Source organism: Lutjanus erythropterus, chromosome 23, assembly GCF_056507025.1.
Source record: "Lutjanus erythropterus isolate fLutEry1 chromosome 23, fLutEry1.hap2, whole genome shotgun sequence".
In the NCBI taxonomy this organism is placed as follows: Eukaryota; Metazoa; Chordata; class Actinopteri; order Lutjaniformes; family Lutjanidae; genus Lutjanus; species Lutjanus erythropterus.
Genome location: NC_139339.1, coordinates 15,810,722 through 15,827,420, shown reverse-complemented (window position 1 = coordinate 15,827,420; position 16,699 = coordinate 15,810,722). Strand labels below are relative to the sequence as shown.

The window sequence follows — 16,699 nt, the reverse complement described above, 5'->3', positions numbered from 1 at the left end:
CAAGGCACTGGATCTATGCTTTGGGTTGGTTTCTTGCTAAACGAAAGGAGTTTGCACCCTGTTTACATGTCATGTCATGTCATGTCATTAGCTCTAAATTGTATCTCTCAGAAGACAGTTATGTGTAGGAAAGTGTTATATACATGATACTTGTCTTTCTGTCATAGAGAATAAGAAAATATGAATAGTTGCATCCTAAAGACATTGTATTATTACTTTTAATCATTTTGGCTGTGTAAATATTCAAAATACTGTTGTTGTCATTACATTCAAGCTAGGGATCCCTTTGGCAATCTGAACTGAAACTAGTTAAAGAATTGCATATACACAATTGCACAGTTTAAATAGACCTCTCACTTCCTGGTAACTGAGGATATATTCAACATCAAGACTCATGTCTCATGTCTTGATGTTTCTCAATATTGGAAGCACCAAAACCAGCTCCGCCCGGTCCTCTCAGCACTCAGCAAAGCTCTGCAATACACAACAATGAACTCAACTCAAGGTGAAGTCAAAAGTAACCAAGTGAGCTGACAATCTCCTGGGTTGGGCATGTTGCTCATTACCGTCCTTTCTCTTTATTATAATGCCATTTTATAGCGACTTTTCCTGCAGCAGTTTCCGCCATTAATCCGGGGTCTCACCGAAGGACCGTGCACGCGCAGCTGCACTAGTGGAAAAGACCTGTGATTGGTTTGAGTCTACTGTCACAGGCCAAACTCTAGTGCAGAAATCTAGTTCTCTCTCTGAACACCTGATTTACAATAAGCTGAAAGGTTTTTATTAAATTATTTCTCAGTTATACCAAAACGATGTTGCCCACCATAGCTTTAAGGTAACAAAATAACTGACCCACGAGAAACCCAGCTTTGTTTTTCGAGATAACAAAATAATTAACCTGTGATCACAAGAAAATGATCTTTGTTATCTTGAGATGACAAAATAATTATCATGAGAAAACAAGCTTTTTTATGTTAAGTTAATAAAAATAATTAGTTTCTTATCACAGGAAAATGAGCTTTGTTATCTCAAGTTAATAGAATGATTAGCCTGTTAATAGGACAAAACAAACGTTCTTATCTTGACATAACAAAATAATTAACCCATGATCATGTGAATCTCAAGATAACGAAACAATAAAAAAAAAAAAATTAAATCAAAAACTAATACAATTAAAAAATTAATTGCAAGTACAGCCATTGTTGTCTTCCGTAGTTTTGTATGAAACATCTTAATCTGCAATGTAACTTTAACAGATAGCACAGAATAAGGTGTTAATTTTTTTTCTGTATATATAGTAGAGGTGTGAAGTTGCATAAAATGGAAATACCCACCTCAAAATTGTACAATACTCGGGTACTTAGGATCCTGTTTAGCTTAGACGTCAGCATTTGTTGACATGAATGTGACACAAGCCAGTCAATACAAAGACACTAACTGATGGAGAGGTAAGACACGTGATGTTCAAAACAAAATGTTTTCCACCTGTGTCATGCTGCAAATGCACATCACATCTTGTTCTGCATCTAGCATAATAACAGGAATGTTGATCAATACGAAGCTGATTGATGATTGCTGAGTGGATGTTGCAACAGGACATCCACTGTTGCAGGACTGGTGTGAGTGCACGGCTGAGGGAGGGGTATAAAATATAGTTTCTCTTCATATTATTTTGAAGGTGTGTCCGGCCAGCCAATGAAGCTGCAGCAGCCACACGCGTCATCATGGGCAGAGGGAAGAGTGGGAGTGGGGGCGGCGGTCTCTAGGTCTATAATAAAGCCGGCAACTGTGCCTTTTCCCCAGACACAAGTAAGAAGAACTCAAGACTTGAACAGGACCCCGAACCAGAAGACATTTTAAACATTTATTTTAATTTATTTTATATTTTTTCAACAGCTGGGCTCTGATTCAACGTTTTTCCACTTTGGAACTTGATTTATCTGCGCTAAAAAAAAAAGAGTGCAGTCACACATTTACTAATTTTTTCTCATTTCATCAGACACTTCTTGAATTTTCTACAATGTTTCCAGAGGCAAACAAAGGGTAAGTACATTTTGAACAGACTGTACTCTCTAATTTTCTCTTCCAATGCTGCTGAACACATGGCCCCTTCATGGACAAGTCAGGACACCGAGTAAAAAATATACCAGGAATGTCTGGCTGAGGCCCAAAAAAAGGCGCACATGGACTGTGGGTAACTGGGATTACATAAAAACCATTCATTTATTCCTATATGTGGACTCACACTTTGCTTTTGACAGTTGTTATGGACAAAATAGTATATTTCTGTTGATTAGACCATCAGTCACATCAGTGTTCTGTTTTGTGGCTTACTTTATTTCACTTTATTGTGTTAATAAATCACTGCAAAGTTATCCCTGTGACGAAACAGAGTCTTTAAGGGCCAAACACACATATATCCACTGATCCATACTAAGTGGGGGTGAAACTATCAAATTAAAGGTGATTACAGAAATTCCAGGGGATGAATGAGAGCAATATTTCAGCTCAACAGACAAAAAATTAAGTGTGTGTGCGCGTCACCGTGTGTGTGCATGAGAAGTGTGATACTGCTGTGACTCTGCAGGAATGTGTGTGTGTCACTCTCTCTTCAAAAGTCATATCCTTATTAGTAAAAGATTAGGCTTCATATCCTGTAATCTGATAATAATGAGCACATCACATGAATGAGGAGGCAATTAGGATTCTGGGAAAAGCTGATATTAATGGAGCTTGATTGCAAAAGAAGACTTGGGCAGAGAAAAGAACTTTCACATAATTTAAAGATAGACTAGTGAATGAAAGTATTGATTCCTACTGAACCAGAAGTCAGCCTAACCTCTTTTGTCATGTCATCCAGCTACAGCTATGAGGACTGCAAGGCCACTGCCGATTGGCTGCTTGCCCAGACGGACGTCAGACCCATAGTGGGCATCGTGTGTGGCTCAGGGCTTGGAGGGCTCGCTGACATGCTAAAGGACCAAGTAGCCTTCAACTACAAGGACATCCCCAACTTTCCACAGAGCACTGGTGAGTTCAGTTACAACAAACCTCTGACTTGTTTCAATGTACTGTTGATATTTACTGACTGGTTTGCGTGGTCTTTTTTTCCTTGCAGTGCATGGACATGCAGGTCGGCTGGTTTTCGGCACCTTGAAGGGGAGGCCGTGTGTTTGCATGCAGGGGCGTTTCCACTTGTACGAGGGCTACCCAATCCAGAAGGTGTGTGTTCATTGGTACTCTTGCAGCTGATTGCATCATCAAGGCGTGAAATCTGCAGCTTAAAAAAATGCTCTATATCCAGTCACGCTGCTGAAAAGATCCTTTAAACCAAAGTGCCCTGTGAGTGATTACATAATGACTGTATGTATGTACTGTGTGTGTGTGTGCATGTTTCCAGATAACACTTCCCATACGCATCTTCAAGCTGCTCGGCGTGGAGACGGTGATGCTGACCAATGCAGCAGGAGGCCTCAACCAGGACTTTAAAGTGGGAGACATCATGATCATCAAAGACCACCTCAATATGCCAGGATTTGCTGGCAACAATCCACTGGCGGGACCCAATGATGAGAGGTAAGACTGGTGTGCGTATGATCAAATATGAATTTTCCTGCACTCGGGGCATGCTTCAAGTAGTTTTAAACTCGCCTTGCTCTCTACTTCTTCCTCTCACAGGTTTGGCGTGCGTTTTCCTTGCATGTCCGACGCCTACGACAGAGAGCTACAGCAGCTGGCCATGGACGTGGGACAGGAGCTTGGCTATGGGGACTTCCTGAAAGAGGGTGTCTACTGTGTGCTGGGCGGACCCTCATTTGAGACCATTGCAGAGTGCCGTATGCTGCACAAACTGGGTGCTGATGCTGTCGGTACGTAGTTTTTACGGATTTGTAGTGATTACAACCACCAATATAGAGTGTTTTACAGTTACAGTACATAGGCAGGAATTATATATGGAAAATGTACCTTTAAAGCTGAATTATATAAGACTTTCATGTAAAAATAGACCCATTATGTAAGGGATAATGTACAGTGAGCTGGTCATTACTGTAAAATAAACCACAACAGGGTGATGCGGAATGCCGACGCAAAGCTACATGGCTACGTACAAAAAAATGACTTTATGGATTTATAAATGATTTTATCACTCTTACAGACTCTATAATCAGAACTGCGTCTATAGCAACAGTCTGTTTTTCATAGCAGCCATCTGTTACACATAGCAATAGTCTGCTATGCAGATATAACAGACCTTAGAATGCTGCAGTTGAACAATTAGAGTCAAGTATTTAATAAAGCTGTGTAACTGTTGCCTATATTTAATTCTTGTGTCAGATATGGAAACTTTATCATCCACAGAAAAAGAAAATCAGAGGTAAAAAGCTTAACACAAACTTTTCAACTGAAGCTAGTAAAGCAAGACTCATTAGCTCTACATTTCTTCTTATAATGATTACATCACATTTCATAGTTTCTAAGTAGTCAAAATAAACATTTTATAATTCTATCCTGGTATCATTTATATTTATCACGATGACTTATTTTCCTCGCTAGGCATGAGCACAGTCCACGAGGTCATCATCGCACGTCACTGCGGCATGCGTGTCTTCGCTCTCTCGTTAATCACCAACCAGGCCGTGATGGACTACGACAGCGAGGAGAAGGCCAATCACGAGGAGGTCCTTCAGACCGGCAAGCAGCGAGCGGAGCAGCTGGAGCGGCTGGTGTCCACCATGGTGACCAAGATCGAGCACAACAATAACTATGCCTGAAGAGATGCCACGCTCCATCAGGGGCACCCAGAAGCTACATTTAAGCTTTAATGATGACTGAAAGCGACTTAGAAAGGTTCACATTTAGTGCTATTGTGAAAATCAGACTTTTTTTAGTTTATTATTTAGGTGAGCAGTTGGGCTGTTTATAGTCTTAGGTCAAAAGATGATAGCAATTGTAGTCCTCTGAAGAATCTCACTTAGATATAAACATGAATACTGAACGCACACAATCATTGTTTTCACGTCACAGTGCTTACATTCCTCCTGTCGAGCGGCTCCAGACAAAAAAGGCGCCTCTCAGTTTTTATTTTTTGTATCATTTTAAACAAGGCGTTTTTGTTCTAACTTAAAATATATGATCATAATAATGATCAGCTTGTACAAATGTCTGCAATTTAACTTAACAATGAGCAAAAATCTGCTGTAAAGATCTTAATATTATGTTGTTGAAATGTGTACATTAGTGGATTTAAAGTATTTTATTGTGCTTTTTTAATATGAATCTTGTTACTAAAGGTACTATTTATTACTATGTAAGGTTTGTTTGTGTTCTTTGGGGTGTGGAGGGGCATTTTTTACTCGTTTTAATTGATTCACTCATCACAAATAAAATACTATAAATAAACACCTATCTCAGGCTTGATTTAGAGATTCAACGCAATTATGAATTGATGATCAATGCAGAGACACATGAAAACATCCCCATGTTTATTTTCAAAGTGTGTATGGAAGTTTTACAGAGACGCTACACAGTAAACCAATACATTGCATGATGAACGGGTCCAAAGGACCCAGAATGTTCCTGGTGTGTAAACATTTAGTAACATTATATAAGCATTATGCTGCAAAAACTGAAGACAAGAATGCTGGCATTGTCGGAGTATCATAAATGTAAGGTCTTGGCAGTCACTTTTGGATTAATGTTTTCAAATTAATTCATATATTTACAAAAAGATAAAAATTGGAAAAATGATACTAATAATAGAACAAACAATTTTGGTATTTAAAACACTTGCAGGTCAACTTTACATATCCTCCGTATGTAAAGGCTTTCAAGTTTTTATTTTTCCCAAAAGTGGCATATTATTTTTGAATACTCTTCAAATAAAACAATTGCTCCCCTGGTTGAATAGAAATTAGGCAGGCAGACAGTATATTATATTTCACACTGCATACATGCAACATATCTATCCATCTTGCATAATTGTTTACCTTCACCCAAAGTACTGACGTGTGCTTGTTCCCTTTGAAAGGCAAGATTAAACAAGGCTGACACATCCCTTTTTAAACCACTCTGACATCCAGTTCCAACCATGATATAAAAGCTTTTTTTTTCCTCATATGTGCCATGCATATTGATAAGCAGATAAAGCTAAACAGGACTAGTTTTTAAGAACTATAACTCTACACATTCTCTATGATACAGCACACCACCACTGTCTCTGCACTGCAGGGGCCCAGTGAAGCTTCATGAGCGGACCCTCGATGCTGAGGTGAAAGCAAAGTTTGGCACAAGATATAGAACAGAAAGTGCCAGGTCGCGAAGGCCGAATATTACGCACATTCATATGCGCTGAATGTGGGGCTTTAAGAGTAGGTTGAAGACCAAGCTGGCACACTCAACGGCTCTCCACGTCGACCACATCTGGCACTCAAGAGTGTGATAACTAACAGCAGGCTCAACTTCAAACACCTTTACAAAAAGTAAGCTCTGAGAGGAGCATTTTGCAGATTGTCAGATTAATCTCAAGTACATTAATCATCTTGGTGGATTTTAATTCACATATTACTTACTTGACTTATAAAAATAGTCCAAAAAGTATTATTTTCCCTATATGAAGATAAATGTGCCCTTAACAGTCTAGTGTTTACTATGGATAAATTTTATAATAAAGAGTAATCACTGAGAGCCAATTGACCCTTCCAAAGTCCAAGAGTTGAGCAAGCTTGGTACTTCTGTAAACTTTCACCGTTCCTGTTTGCTGTACTTAGATCATCTATGCTGAAAAGAAAACCAAAATTTTAAAAATGGTTAAATTATGTTATTGGGGGCCTGTACAAGAGCTATTCTGGCTAGTTAGCTAGCCTTTTGCTAACATTAGCTAACTTAAGATGCAAATATATGTCACTTCATTAGGAAAGGAGAAAGTTGACTGAGGTTGTCTATCAAGGTTGCTCAACTGTTATTGGAGGACAGAGCAAAAAAGGCTGGCACTTAGGAAGGGTTGATTCCTGATTTTTCTTTTTAAAATCGCCATTTAAAAAAACGCTAATTGACTTTAAATTTCCTAGCTGACCACCCTAAGGGGGCAAAAGTCACAGAAAGAGGTTTTGGTTCCACATGTATTAAATGGAGCAAAAATAATCACTTTGGTTGAATTACAGTGCAATGTGAACAGCAAAATCACATTTTTCAATGCTTGTTAGCTACTTGGCAACTTGAGTTTGGCAAACATGGAACTCATGATCAAAACACACACAAAAAAAAATCCTTTTTCATTTCCTTCATGAGCTAGGGCTAACTTAGCTTGGCTAGCTTGACTACCTGAGAGAACCAAACCAGACTTTTAGGAGAAAAAACAAAAATGAATGAATGATTTTCAATCATGTGAAGTAAACCAAGCTAGGAATTCTGCTAATATGTCGATGGACAGCTAAATCCTGCTAAGGTAAGAGAACTCCTGAGGTGACAGTAATATATTTTTCCCTCACTTTCTTTGTTCATTTTATGCGTTTACTGATAAAATGTTTTATTAGTCAAATCATCCATTTATTTGACTACTTATGTATGTACAGTACTTTTATTCTAAGTAAGGTTCGTCTTCTTAAACAAGGTAGCTACAAGCTAGCATGTCTTGAATGACAGATAGCCTAAGGATGTAACTTATGGCGGAAAAATCTATGGCTAGCTTGCTCACTACAAAAATGTGTGACTTTATGTCCCCGCCCACTGAAATTTAACCAGTAAGTTTATTTCTGCCCCCAGAGTGGCTAAAACTATTTGTTACCTGCAAAACATGTAACAAATAAAGGGCTGGCACAAGTTTCCAATATACTGTAGGCACTGTAAAGATGAATTTACAGTCTTTTAGCATCAAAGGGCCTCAACAGCGTGGAGGAGAGGAAGAACTGGAGCAGGAAAAGGCACTTCTGAAACAACAACATACTGGGCCTGGAGCTGCGGCAGGATGCAGTGCAACAGTTATAGTGGAGTTCACTCATGTCTAGGCAAACATGGTCAGGGTAATCCACTGTGCAACACAGAGAGCATGTGAATTAGGGGGTGCTAATTATGAACAAATCACATTTATTTCAAGCACAAAGAAGGTTAGTAAATATCCAACACAATATGAATAAAAAACAGGTTTTCAGTACAAAAGTAGATAAAATCGGTTTGATAGGCAAAGATATTGTTTGGGTGTATGATCACATTTGTGTACACATAAATATGTGGCCATACCTGAAAGAAGTTGAGGGTTATGACTTTGTCTTTATCTGTGTCCATGGTATGGAAGGTTTCTTCAGAGACAAAACACAAGGAGTCATTTATTTCACAAGCATAACTCAAGTATTTTAAATTCTTATGTCTTGCAAGAGTCCTAAGACATCATGGCACCATGCAGACACACTGTATGTCATTTATTGTAAGTTAGAAATGGTGTTGTTTGATCTGGGTTCAACCTTGATTGGGTTAAAGTGAGGTGATAACCAGTTTCATGTCGGCTTCTTTGTCTTAATATGACATTGATTGTACAAACAAACAGGATGTCAAGTGGGTGAAGTGTTCCTTTAAAGACACCGAAAGTTATGGGACTCACTGTACATGGTCTCCAGTCTGACCAGGCAGGTGACAAAGTTGTCAAAGTCGACAGTCATGTCGGCCTCTGTGTAGCGCAGGATGATCAGCTGGAACAGGTGGTTGGGCAACTTGAAACCTGATGGAGAGAAATACATGACTGAAAATGCCACTGACTCTTGTTTTTCTGTCTTTTCCTTATGTTGAAATGAAAAGGAACTGTACCTGCAGACTCAAGAGCCATCCTCATCTCATAGGAGCTCATGGTGCCTGATTTGTCCAAGTCAAACTCCCTGAATATAGTCTGGCATGGTCACACAAACAGATGGAGAAAGAGGAAAATAAAAGACAGAAATAAGAGAGACAGAAATGAGGAATGGAAAGAAACAAGTATTTAGACAGCAAACAACAAGATCGGGAACCAGTCCACTGGCCACATGTCAAAATAAACACGAGACTGACGCAGATACCATGAAGCACAATCGATATTATTTAGCCCGTCTGGCCCGTCAGTGTTTATTCTCACCAGGTATCGTTTAATCTTTTCCCAGAGTACGTGGAACTCTGTCAGGCCCAGCTTTCCACTGCCGTCCGTCTGAGCCGAGAAGTTAAGGGACAACAGATACTTTCATCTGATCAACAAGTACAACAACAGAGTGAATGTAATTGTTTTAAAGGTGAAATGAAAAATGGCTTTTTAAACATTTTAGATCACACCCTCAATCATAATGTGCTTTAAAAATTGCAAAAAAAAAAAAAAAAAGCAAATCAAAGCAAAATCAAAATCTGTTGATTTTTTTTCTGCCTGTAAAAAATTTGATGGGTTCTCACATAAGCTGGAAGTAAAAGGCCTGCTAGCTAGAAGTTATTAATTTTAGGGAAAGTGGTATCTGTGACAGCAGATTATATTCAAGGCATTTTAGTGGGCCGCATCAGCAGCTAGCTAACATTAGCTGCTCCTGAATAGAAATTAGGCAGGCAGACAGTATATTATATTTCACACTGCATACATGCAAACAAGGCTGACACATCCCTTTTTATTCTCTGACATCCAGTTCCAACCATGATATAAAAGCTTTTTTCTCTCATATGTGCCATGCATATTGATAAGCAGATAAAGCTAAACAGGACTAGATTTTAAGAAATATAAGGGGGCCCAGTGAAGCTTCATGAGCGGACCCTCGATGCTGAGGTGAAAGCAAAGTTTGGCACAAGATGCAGAACAGAAAGTGCCAGGTCGCAAAGGCCGAATATTACACACATTCATATGCGCTGAATGTAGGGCTTTAAGAGTAGGCTGAAGACCAAGCTGGCACACTCAACGGCTCTCCACGTCGACCACATCTGGCACTCAGAGTGTGATAACTAACAGCAGGCTCAACTTCAAACATCTTTACAAAAAGTAAGCTCTGAGAGGAGCGTTTTGCAGTTTCTGCTAACTTAGCTGCTGATAACAGGCAAAAAAGTCCAGTGGACATAGCTGAAGTGGGACTGAACACAGCCTTGAAGACCAACGTGGAATACAGTACCGTGGTCATTTACCAAGTTTCCTGATGCTTTCAATAGCTTTAGTTGTTGCCAAAGTAACTAACCACCAACTGCCATTAGTTCAGCTCCCTCTGACTGGAAAAATCTAGTACTAGTACCATTATTATTATTATCGTTATTATTGCACCATATGTTCTGTGGCATCTACTTCCCACTTATTTTTGCATGTTCTTGTGTTTGTGTATTTTGGGTGTGGTGGATTTATGGGAATGATGTGTGGGTGGGTCGGTAAGTGTTGTGTTGGACCCCCTCGAAAACGAGACCATCTCAAGGGGCTATCCACTAATAAAGTTCATCATCAGTCTCTCCCTAACTGTCGGTTGTTCCATTATGAGGCTTACAATGTTTGTTCCCTGATAATATTTAAGTTCTTTTAATTTTAATACCATTTCAAGGATACGTCCATGAGGTTTATCATACTGCGACAAGCTTCTTTTGTGAAGCCGTCTGTCTTCAGGTCTTTATCTGTAAGTAGTAAGTAAGACAAAGAGAGAGAAGATGATGACACAAATAAGAGACTATTTGGAACCAGAATGGAGAAAAATCCATAATGTCATGAGCCAAACACAAGCTTGTAATTCCACCGCACAGTTGAGAGTGACAACTAACGTTTGCTGATGATCCTGTTCAATATGGTTTTCAGCTCTGTCACACTGATCTCCATGTCCTGTTGGCACAAAGCGATAAGGTTGAATAATGTAAATATGACTGTGTATACCATGAACTATTTTGTCTATGCCAAGTGTGCTTACCGGCCCTGCCAGCTGTCTGAAGAGGCTCTTGAACCCGGCGTCAATCTGGCTCTCATCCAGCATATTCTGAAACGCAAACAGTTACATTTTTGGTACATATTTGCCTTTTTTCTCCACCTCTTAAGTGGTCAGGTGATGTAGAGGCTGTGTCTCATCCTCTCACCTCTGCTGGAATATTGGCTGCAACGTCATCATCAAGCTCCCTGATATGGACAGAAGAAGGACTTCAAGTTACTTAGTTACTTTAAAATCTCTCATCATAATGTTCTGTAATCTATTTCTTTGTACAATGTATTTTTAAAACGAGATATTGTCTATGTTTTACACTTTAAAGCAACATTCTTTCCCAGAGTGGCAAAGTTATGACCCGCCATATTCTGACTCTGATTGGCTAGTACTTGTTGCCATCGTCTGTTTGAATCATTTGGATTGATTTTCTGTCATTTTTGCTCAAAAACATCATATTATTCCCTAAGATTAACTCACTCAGATTCAGCAGGTTTCTCAGAGAAAACCCTGAGGACAAAGTCGGCCTCTTTGTGTGGCTCGAAGGTGGAGGGGACGATGACGTATTCCCCGGCTGGCAGTCGCAACCGCGAGCTGACCTCCCTCAGGTTGATGAAGAGCTCTGAGCGAGCGCTGGAGGCGTGGGTGAGGAAAAACTCTCGCTTCAGGTGGACCCCTGACCTGCCCACAAACTGAGAGGGGAGACGAGGTTAAATATTTTAATCAGCTCGCATTTCAGAATGCCTGGATAACATTTGACTATGAGATTGTTGATGAATTGTAAGATAAAAGTGGAAAGAAGGCAAAAACATACCTCTCGTGGAACCTGTAAAGGACAGAGAGAGAGAGAAAGAGATGAAATTATTACCATGACAGATGTGATCAGGAACACAAAAAGACAGGAAATGAATAAGAAGTAAAAAAGATTATGTGACTCCTGAAACATCACATTATAAAAACAGTCACTCAGACAAATTAGAGATTTAAAAAAAATAGCCTTTTTCTACTGCAGGAATTTAACATGTCACAGATGCTGTTTTTGGAACATGAACTAAAACATTTAGTTCAAGGTTTGCCAGCAGTGCTGCTGATTGTGACTGGTCAAGCAGACATGCCGTCACAAGGACAATTACAGCAAACAAAACTTGTTTGGCAGACATGGGTATACAAAACACAGCCTAACAGTGCAGAGTTTGAGTTCAGGCTAGGAACCTTTTGCACCATGTGGATACCATCCTCTCTCACCTCTTCTTCCCTGTAATATTTTTCACCCCACCAACAAAGGCATAAAATCTCCCAAAAATTACTTTTTTGATTATCAAAAAAAAGTATGGATAAAAATGCATGCTGAAATACGACAAAGTCGCACACCGTCCTGGAGTCAGTAACAGCTGAATTCCCAATGCACCTTTTTTCCATTGAAAGAAAACATGACTGAAGAACTGATTGAAGACATTTAAAAAAAAATGACTATAGTCACCAGTGAAAAGTAGTTCAGAATCAGTTCAAAAATCAACGCTTTTTCACCGACAATTTGAAGCTTGTGTGTTTGACACTAATCGTGTCACGTCTCAGGAATATCGGGATTAGACCCAAGTGTAGATAACTCAAAGAGCAGGATGCCTTAAGAGTTTTATTAAATGAATAGTGTACAGGTGAGGAGACGGTTAACAGATAACAGGTAACAACAGCAAAAAGTAGAGACAGACAGGCAGCAAGGCAAACAGGACAAACTGACACTGAACACTCACAAGGGAATGAGGTGCATTAAGTGAGGCATCAAAAACTTAACTGACATCTTCAGGTGATTCATTTGCTGGTTTGGTAAGTTTTTGTTGGAGAAATCTGGGCTTTTTTTTACATTTGCTCAGCATTTTTAATAATATCAGTGTTGAAACTGATAGAGATTGAGTCAGTTAGCAAGTGTGTTCTTCAAAATCTGTAGTAACTAGTAAAGTACATAGCATATGGTCGCTGTTGGTTGCAAACCTCAGATCTCCATATTTTGAATTGAAACAGAAAAAGAAAATGTGACCAAGGTCATAAACTTGCTCAGCTGTCAGAAGAGCACAGTACAGAAAGAGGTGTTGCCCATTTAATGGTGTATACTGTATCAGAAATGTCCTGTGCTATAAAATTCAGCGAAACACAAGGAAGAATCAAGCAGCAAAGCCTCACAAGGTTATTAAAAGTTATGAGGACACACAGGTTTCATGATGTTAAGTTTTATAAACAGCGTTTGCAGGACTGCAGCTCACCTCATAGACGGCAAACCCGATGGTCTCCATGTCCTTGCCCTCCTGCCGTTTCTTCCTGCGGTCCTTCTGCATGAGGCCGACCAGGAAGCTGCAGTCTGATTGGCCAGGAGCGTCTGGGTGCTGCAGCACAAGCTTGAACTGAGGGTTCAGCCAAAAGGTTGCTGGGAAGAAGAGTTGAAAAGGTCAGATTGTTCTTGTTTTTTAGCTATAGATGACTGAATTTGAACTGTCTTATGTTTTTATCAGTAGTGTAGAAAATAAGAGTAGAATTTATGTTGTCTGGGTCACAGTACGTGGAGGAAACAGATTTCCAAGCATGTCTTCAGTCATGATGGGGAATTTCCAAAATCCATTTTAAAATAGGCCATTGTTTTGTTACTTATTGTTTAAATAGGAGTCACTGGTTCGCATTCCTTTAGTAAATTCATCCCAATCCTCCTTCCCTCCAGGGCTTTCCTCAAGGATAGTGAGCAGCTAGCCAGTGAGCTAGCTAACCAAAAATGTAAACCATGTACCACAACGATATTAAAAGACATGTATTTTTGATCATATATATTACTAAATATAATATATATTAATATATATAATATATATTAAAGGGCACCAGGGGAATATAATATGTATTTTTTATTTTAAATTGTCATTAAATGACAAATCAGCTGTTTAGGCAGCAACCGGCGCTCACAGAAAACTCTGTCCTTTCATTTGTGCCTCCACCCTTCCATCTGCTACCTTACACTTTTTCGCTCTCTCCTCTCTCATCATGTCTTACCTGGGTAGTTCCTGCAGCCTCCAGCAGTGCTGCCCCTCCTCCACTCTCCCTGATAGAGCGAGGAACTCCATTTCTTCAGCTGGGCGTTCTGCAGGGCGTCAGCCGTCAGGTTGCAGAGCTCTAGACGGCTGAACTCACGCAGGAAGTCACTGAACGACATCCTGGGAACAGAAATAGATTTACTGTTGGGAGACCGTGGGGACGCACTATTTTATTTTTCCACCATGAAGTTCAAGAGTTGAATCTTGTATCAGAACAGATATCAAATGAGAAATCTTTGCAGAAAAGGGGCAAAAATGGAAATGAACATTGAATGCCTGTGACCTTTGACCTTTCTGGTGGCACTGTGTTAAATCACAAGGGCATAAAAGCTGCATTTCTGGCCATGCCTTAATCAGTCAGATGATTTTCTATCAGCTGCTGAAAATGATGAGAGACCACATGCAGAATAAGACTCACCAGAATTCACCGTCCTCGCTGCGGTTTTGTAGCCGACTTCTGACGGAGCGATCCAGACTATCCCACTCCCTGGAGCTGAGGATTTCCAAAAAAAGAAAAAAGATGATTATACAAGTGAAGTCAACAACTAGACCATGTACTGAGATAACTCCCGCAAAATCTTTTGGGTTTCATCACCTATGACCTTTCCTTCCATCACTTTTGTTTTAGCAATAACCTTAATGTTAGATTTATATAAATGTACACAATTAATGAAGTTACGTCCATTACTTGGTGTCTTTAAATCAGCAAAGCTGCACATTCTTTGCACTGAAAGTTTCATGCCCATCTGAACGTATGAAGTGTTAAAAATGCTCAGTTGGACTGTGACATCTGGTATTTTTATTTCCATAACTACAGTGACATTATATAATGTTATCTCACCTATTTCCTTAACTCTATCTGACTCTTCTCCCAAATGCAGAAGACCACCAACCCCCTCCCCCCTCTAGCTTTTCTTCCTGAGACACTCAGGGATCACAGTGGGTGGGTGATAATGGCCTCAGGAACTAATTTCATGGGCAATAAAAACATAAACTGTGAAAACTGCCTGAAACAGCCTATAAATGCTGCACAGTATCTGTTTGTTTCATTCACTAATGAGAAATTGAGAAATGTGGGATGTCTCCCATCACAGTATGACATTTAACGCCACAACTAGTGTAGTAAGTATTAAGTAAAATCCTACTTGTCACTCCAGGCTCCCGTCCATTCCACTTCCCCCCAGGGGTTTCTGATGCGAACCAGCTTGGTTGGACTCCCTCTGTACATCACCTACAGATGAAGAAACACCAGCTGAAATAATGACTGGAAAACTCAGACAAGAGGCTTCCTGGTTAAATACAGTTCAAATAAGTAGAGAAATAAACTGGTTCCATCAATTCTTGTTAGAGGGTTTCACAAAGTCCCTGCACACAGTCATGTGTATCAACTCTAAGTTTTCCTGAAATTAATTATCACAGTAAAGAAACATCGTAATAAATGGAGGAGAGTCAGCTCACGCATTTGAATCACATTAACAATACTCTGGTGTCAGCTGGTCTTCATTAACTACGTGACAATGAAATGAAGGATGCACAGTTACTGGAGAAAATGTTACCTAACACTGATCTCTGCTGATCAGAGCCAACAAAACCACAAATTTAGGGCTTCAATCTATATATTTTTTTCAAGTAAAATTATATTTTTGCACTGAAAAAAGTTAAGTTCTATACTATACCCCTGAGATGTGTGATTATTTTTTGCTTTGCCACATGCTAGCGTCCAAATGTTAAAGGAATATTTCAGATTTTTGTGGTGGGGTTATATGAGGTACTTATTTATTGTCAGTTTAAGTTTGGTGAATCCAAACCAACTTAACTAGTCTTAACTTTTTTTTACATGGTTAAAATATGCTTTGCTGCTACATCACCAAGGTTTTTTTTTTTTTTTCAAAAACAGCAGATCCTTAACATCCTTTCTTTATCCTTCTTTATCCTTTCTTTTCAGTACGTTACTATGTGTGTGAAGGGTGAAAGATAAAGGTTGTGAAATTGCTGGATCTGTTTTGGGCATCACAAGACAACAAATTCGCTTCATCACCGCTGACCTCTTCCACACCGGTCACGGAGTAGGCGTGTCCCTTCACGAGCTTCTTGAACGTGACGGCCTCCATGTCTCTTGTGTTGGTGATCTGAGGATGAGCGAGTGCACAGATGTGAAAAGGGGTCACTGACGTCTAACAACGTCACCAAAAGCATCTGCATACCAGAACTCCACATGTGAGGAGGTAGTGACTGTAGGCTGCGGGTCACCATCAAAACACAACTCATTCATTAACATCAGCAAACTTTATAGACTGAAAAATACATTAGTGAACTGGGTTTCACTGGTTGTTTTAACTAATTCAAGCAAATGTCTATCATGTGAACCCAAAGCTGCTACCGTAATGAAATTCAAAGACTGCTGAGAGATCGACGTAATGCCCTAAATCACTGTGGTCGAACTGGATTCCACATTGATTAGCGTACTAAATGAGAATCTGCTGATTCAATTTTTTAAACATGAAAACTGTCATTTGTCACACCTAAAACAATAAATGCAAACTCTGAAGACAAGTTAATTAAAGTTCATTTAATCCTTGTAATAGTAAACAAAACATCCATTGTTTCTTGCTTGTTTTGTACAAAGAAATTAAAGGCAGTGATGGAGTTCTGATCCCAGTCATTATTTATACTTTTTCAACAGCCATTCAAAATTAAGCTGGTTATCATTCAAAAATGTTGATACCGGGACCAGTCGTGATACTTTGACTT

At 39.5% G+C, this 16,699-nt stretch overlaps 2 protein-coding genes across 3 annotated transcripts in view; one reads left to right on the top strand and one right to left on the bottom strand.

Annotated features, from left to right (window-relative positions):
* The first annotated feature begins 1,794 nt into the window (after positions 1-1,794).
* pnp5a (purine nucleoside phosphorylase 5a) lies at positions 1,795-6,881 on the top strand. Of its 2 annotated transcripts, XM_084711740.1 has the most exons (6): positions 1,795-2,043; positions 2,861-3,030; positions 3,119-3,222; positions 3,401-3,576; positions 3,679-3,869; positions 4,555-6,881. In XM_084711740.1, the coding sequence occupies exons 1-6, from the start codon at positions 2,021-2,023 to the stop codon at positions 4,770-4,772; spliced, it is 882 nt and encodes a 293-aa protein (XP_084567866.1). In that variant the 5' UTR covers positions 1,795-2,020; the 3' UTR covers positions 4,773-6,881. The 2 variants fall into 2 exon arrangements, with proteins under 2 accessions (XP_084567866.1, XP_084567865.1); XM_084711739.1 differs by lacking the exon at positions 1,795-2,043 and having other exon boundaries at positions 2,054-3,030.
* Positions 6,882-7,726: 845 nt separating this feature from the next.
* capn1 (calpain 1) overlaps positions 7,727-16,699 on the bottom strand; it is a 32,535-nt gene continuing 23,562 nt past the window's right edge. Inside the window, exons 7-22 of the mRNA XM_084711741.1 lie at positions 15,994-16,077; positions 15,094-15,179; positions 14,367-14,441; positions 13,908-14,068; positions 13,136-13,296; positions 11,692-11,703; positions 11,358-11,569; positions 11,035-11,074; positions 10,872-10,937; positions 10,729-10,786; positions 10,520-10,584; positions 9,098-9,166; positions 8,797-8,875; positions 8,594-8,710; positions 8,236-8,294; positions 7,727-8,026 (exon numbers count right to left, since the gene is read on the bottom strand). Coding sequence (XP_084567867.1) covers positions 8,000-8,026; positions 8,236-8,294; positions 8,594-8,710; positions 8,797-8,875; positions 9,098-9,166; positions 10,520-10,584; positions 10,729-10,786; positions 10,872-10,937; positions 11,035-11,074; positions 11,358-11,569; positions 11,692-11,703; positions 13,136-13,296; positions 13,908-14,068; positions 14,367-14,441; positions 15,094-15,179; positions 15,994-16,077 — 1,371 coding nt within the window. The 3' untranslated portion in view covers positions 7,727-7,999. The remainder of the gene's footprint in view (positions 8,027-8,235; positions 8,295-8,593; positions 8,711-8,796; positions 8,876-9,097; positions 9,167-10,519; positions 10,585-10,728; positions 10,787-10,871; positions 10,938-11,034; positions 11,075-11,357; positions 11,570-11,691; positions 11,704-13,135; positions 13,297-13,907; positions 14,069-14,366; positions 14,442-15,093; positions 15,180-15,993; positions 16,078-16,699) is intronic.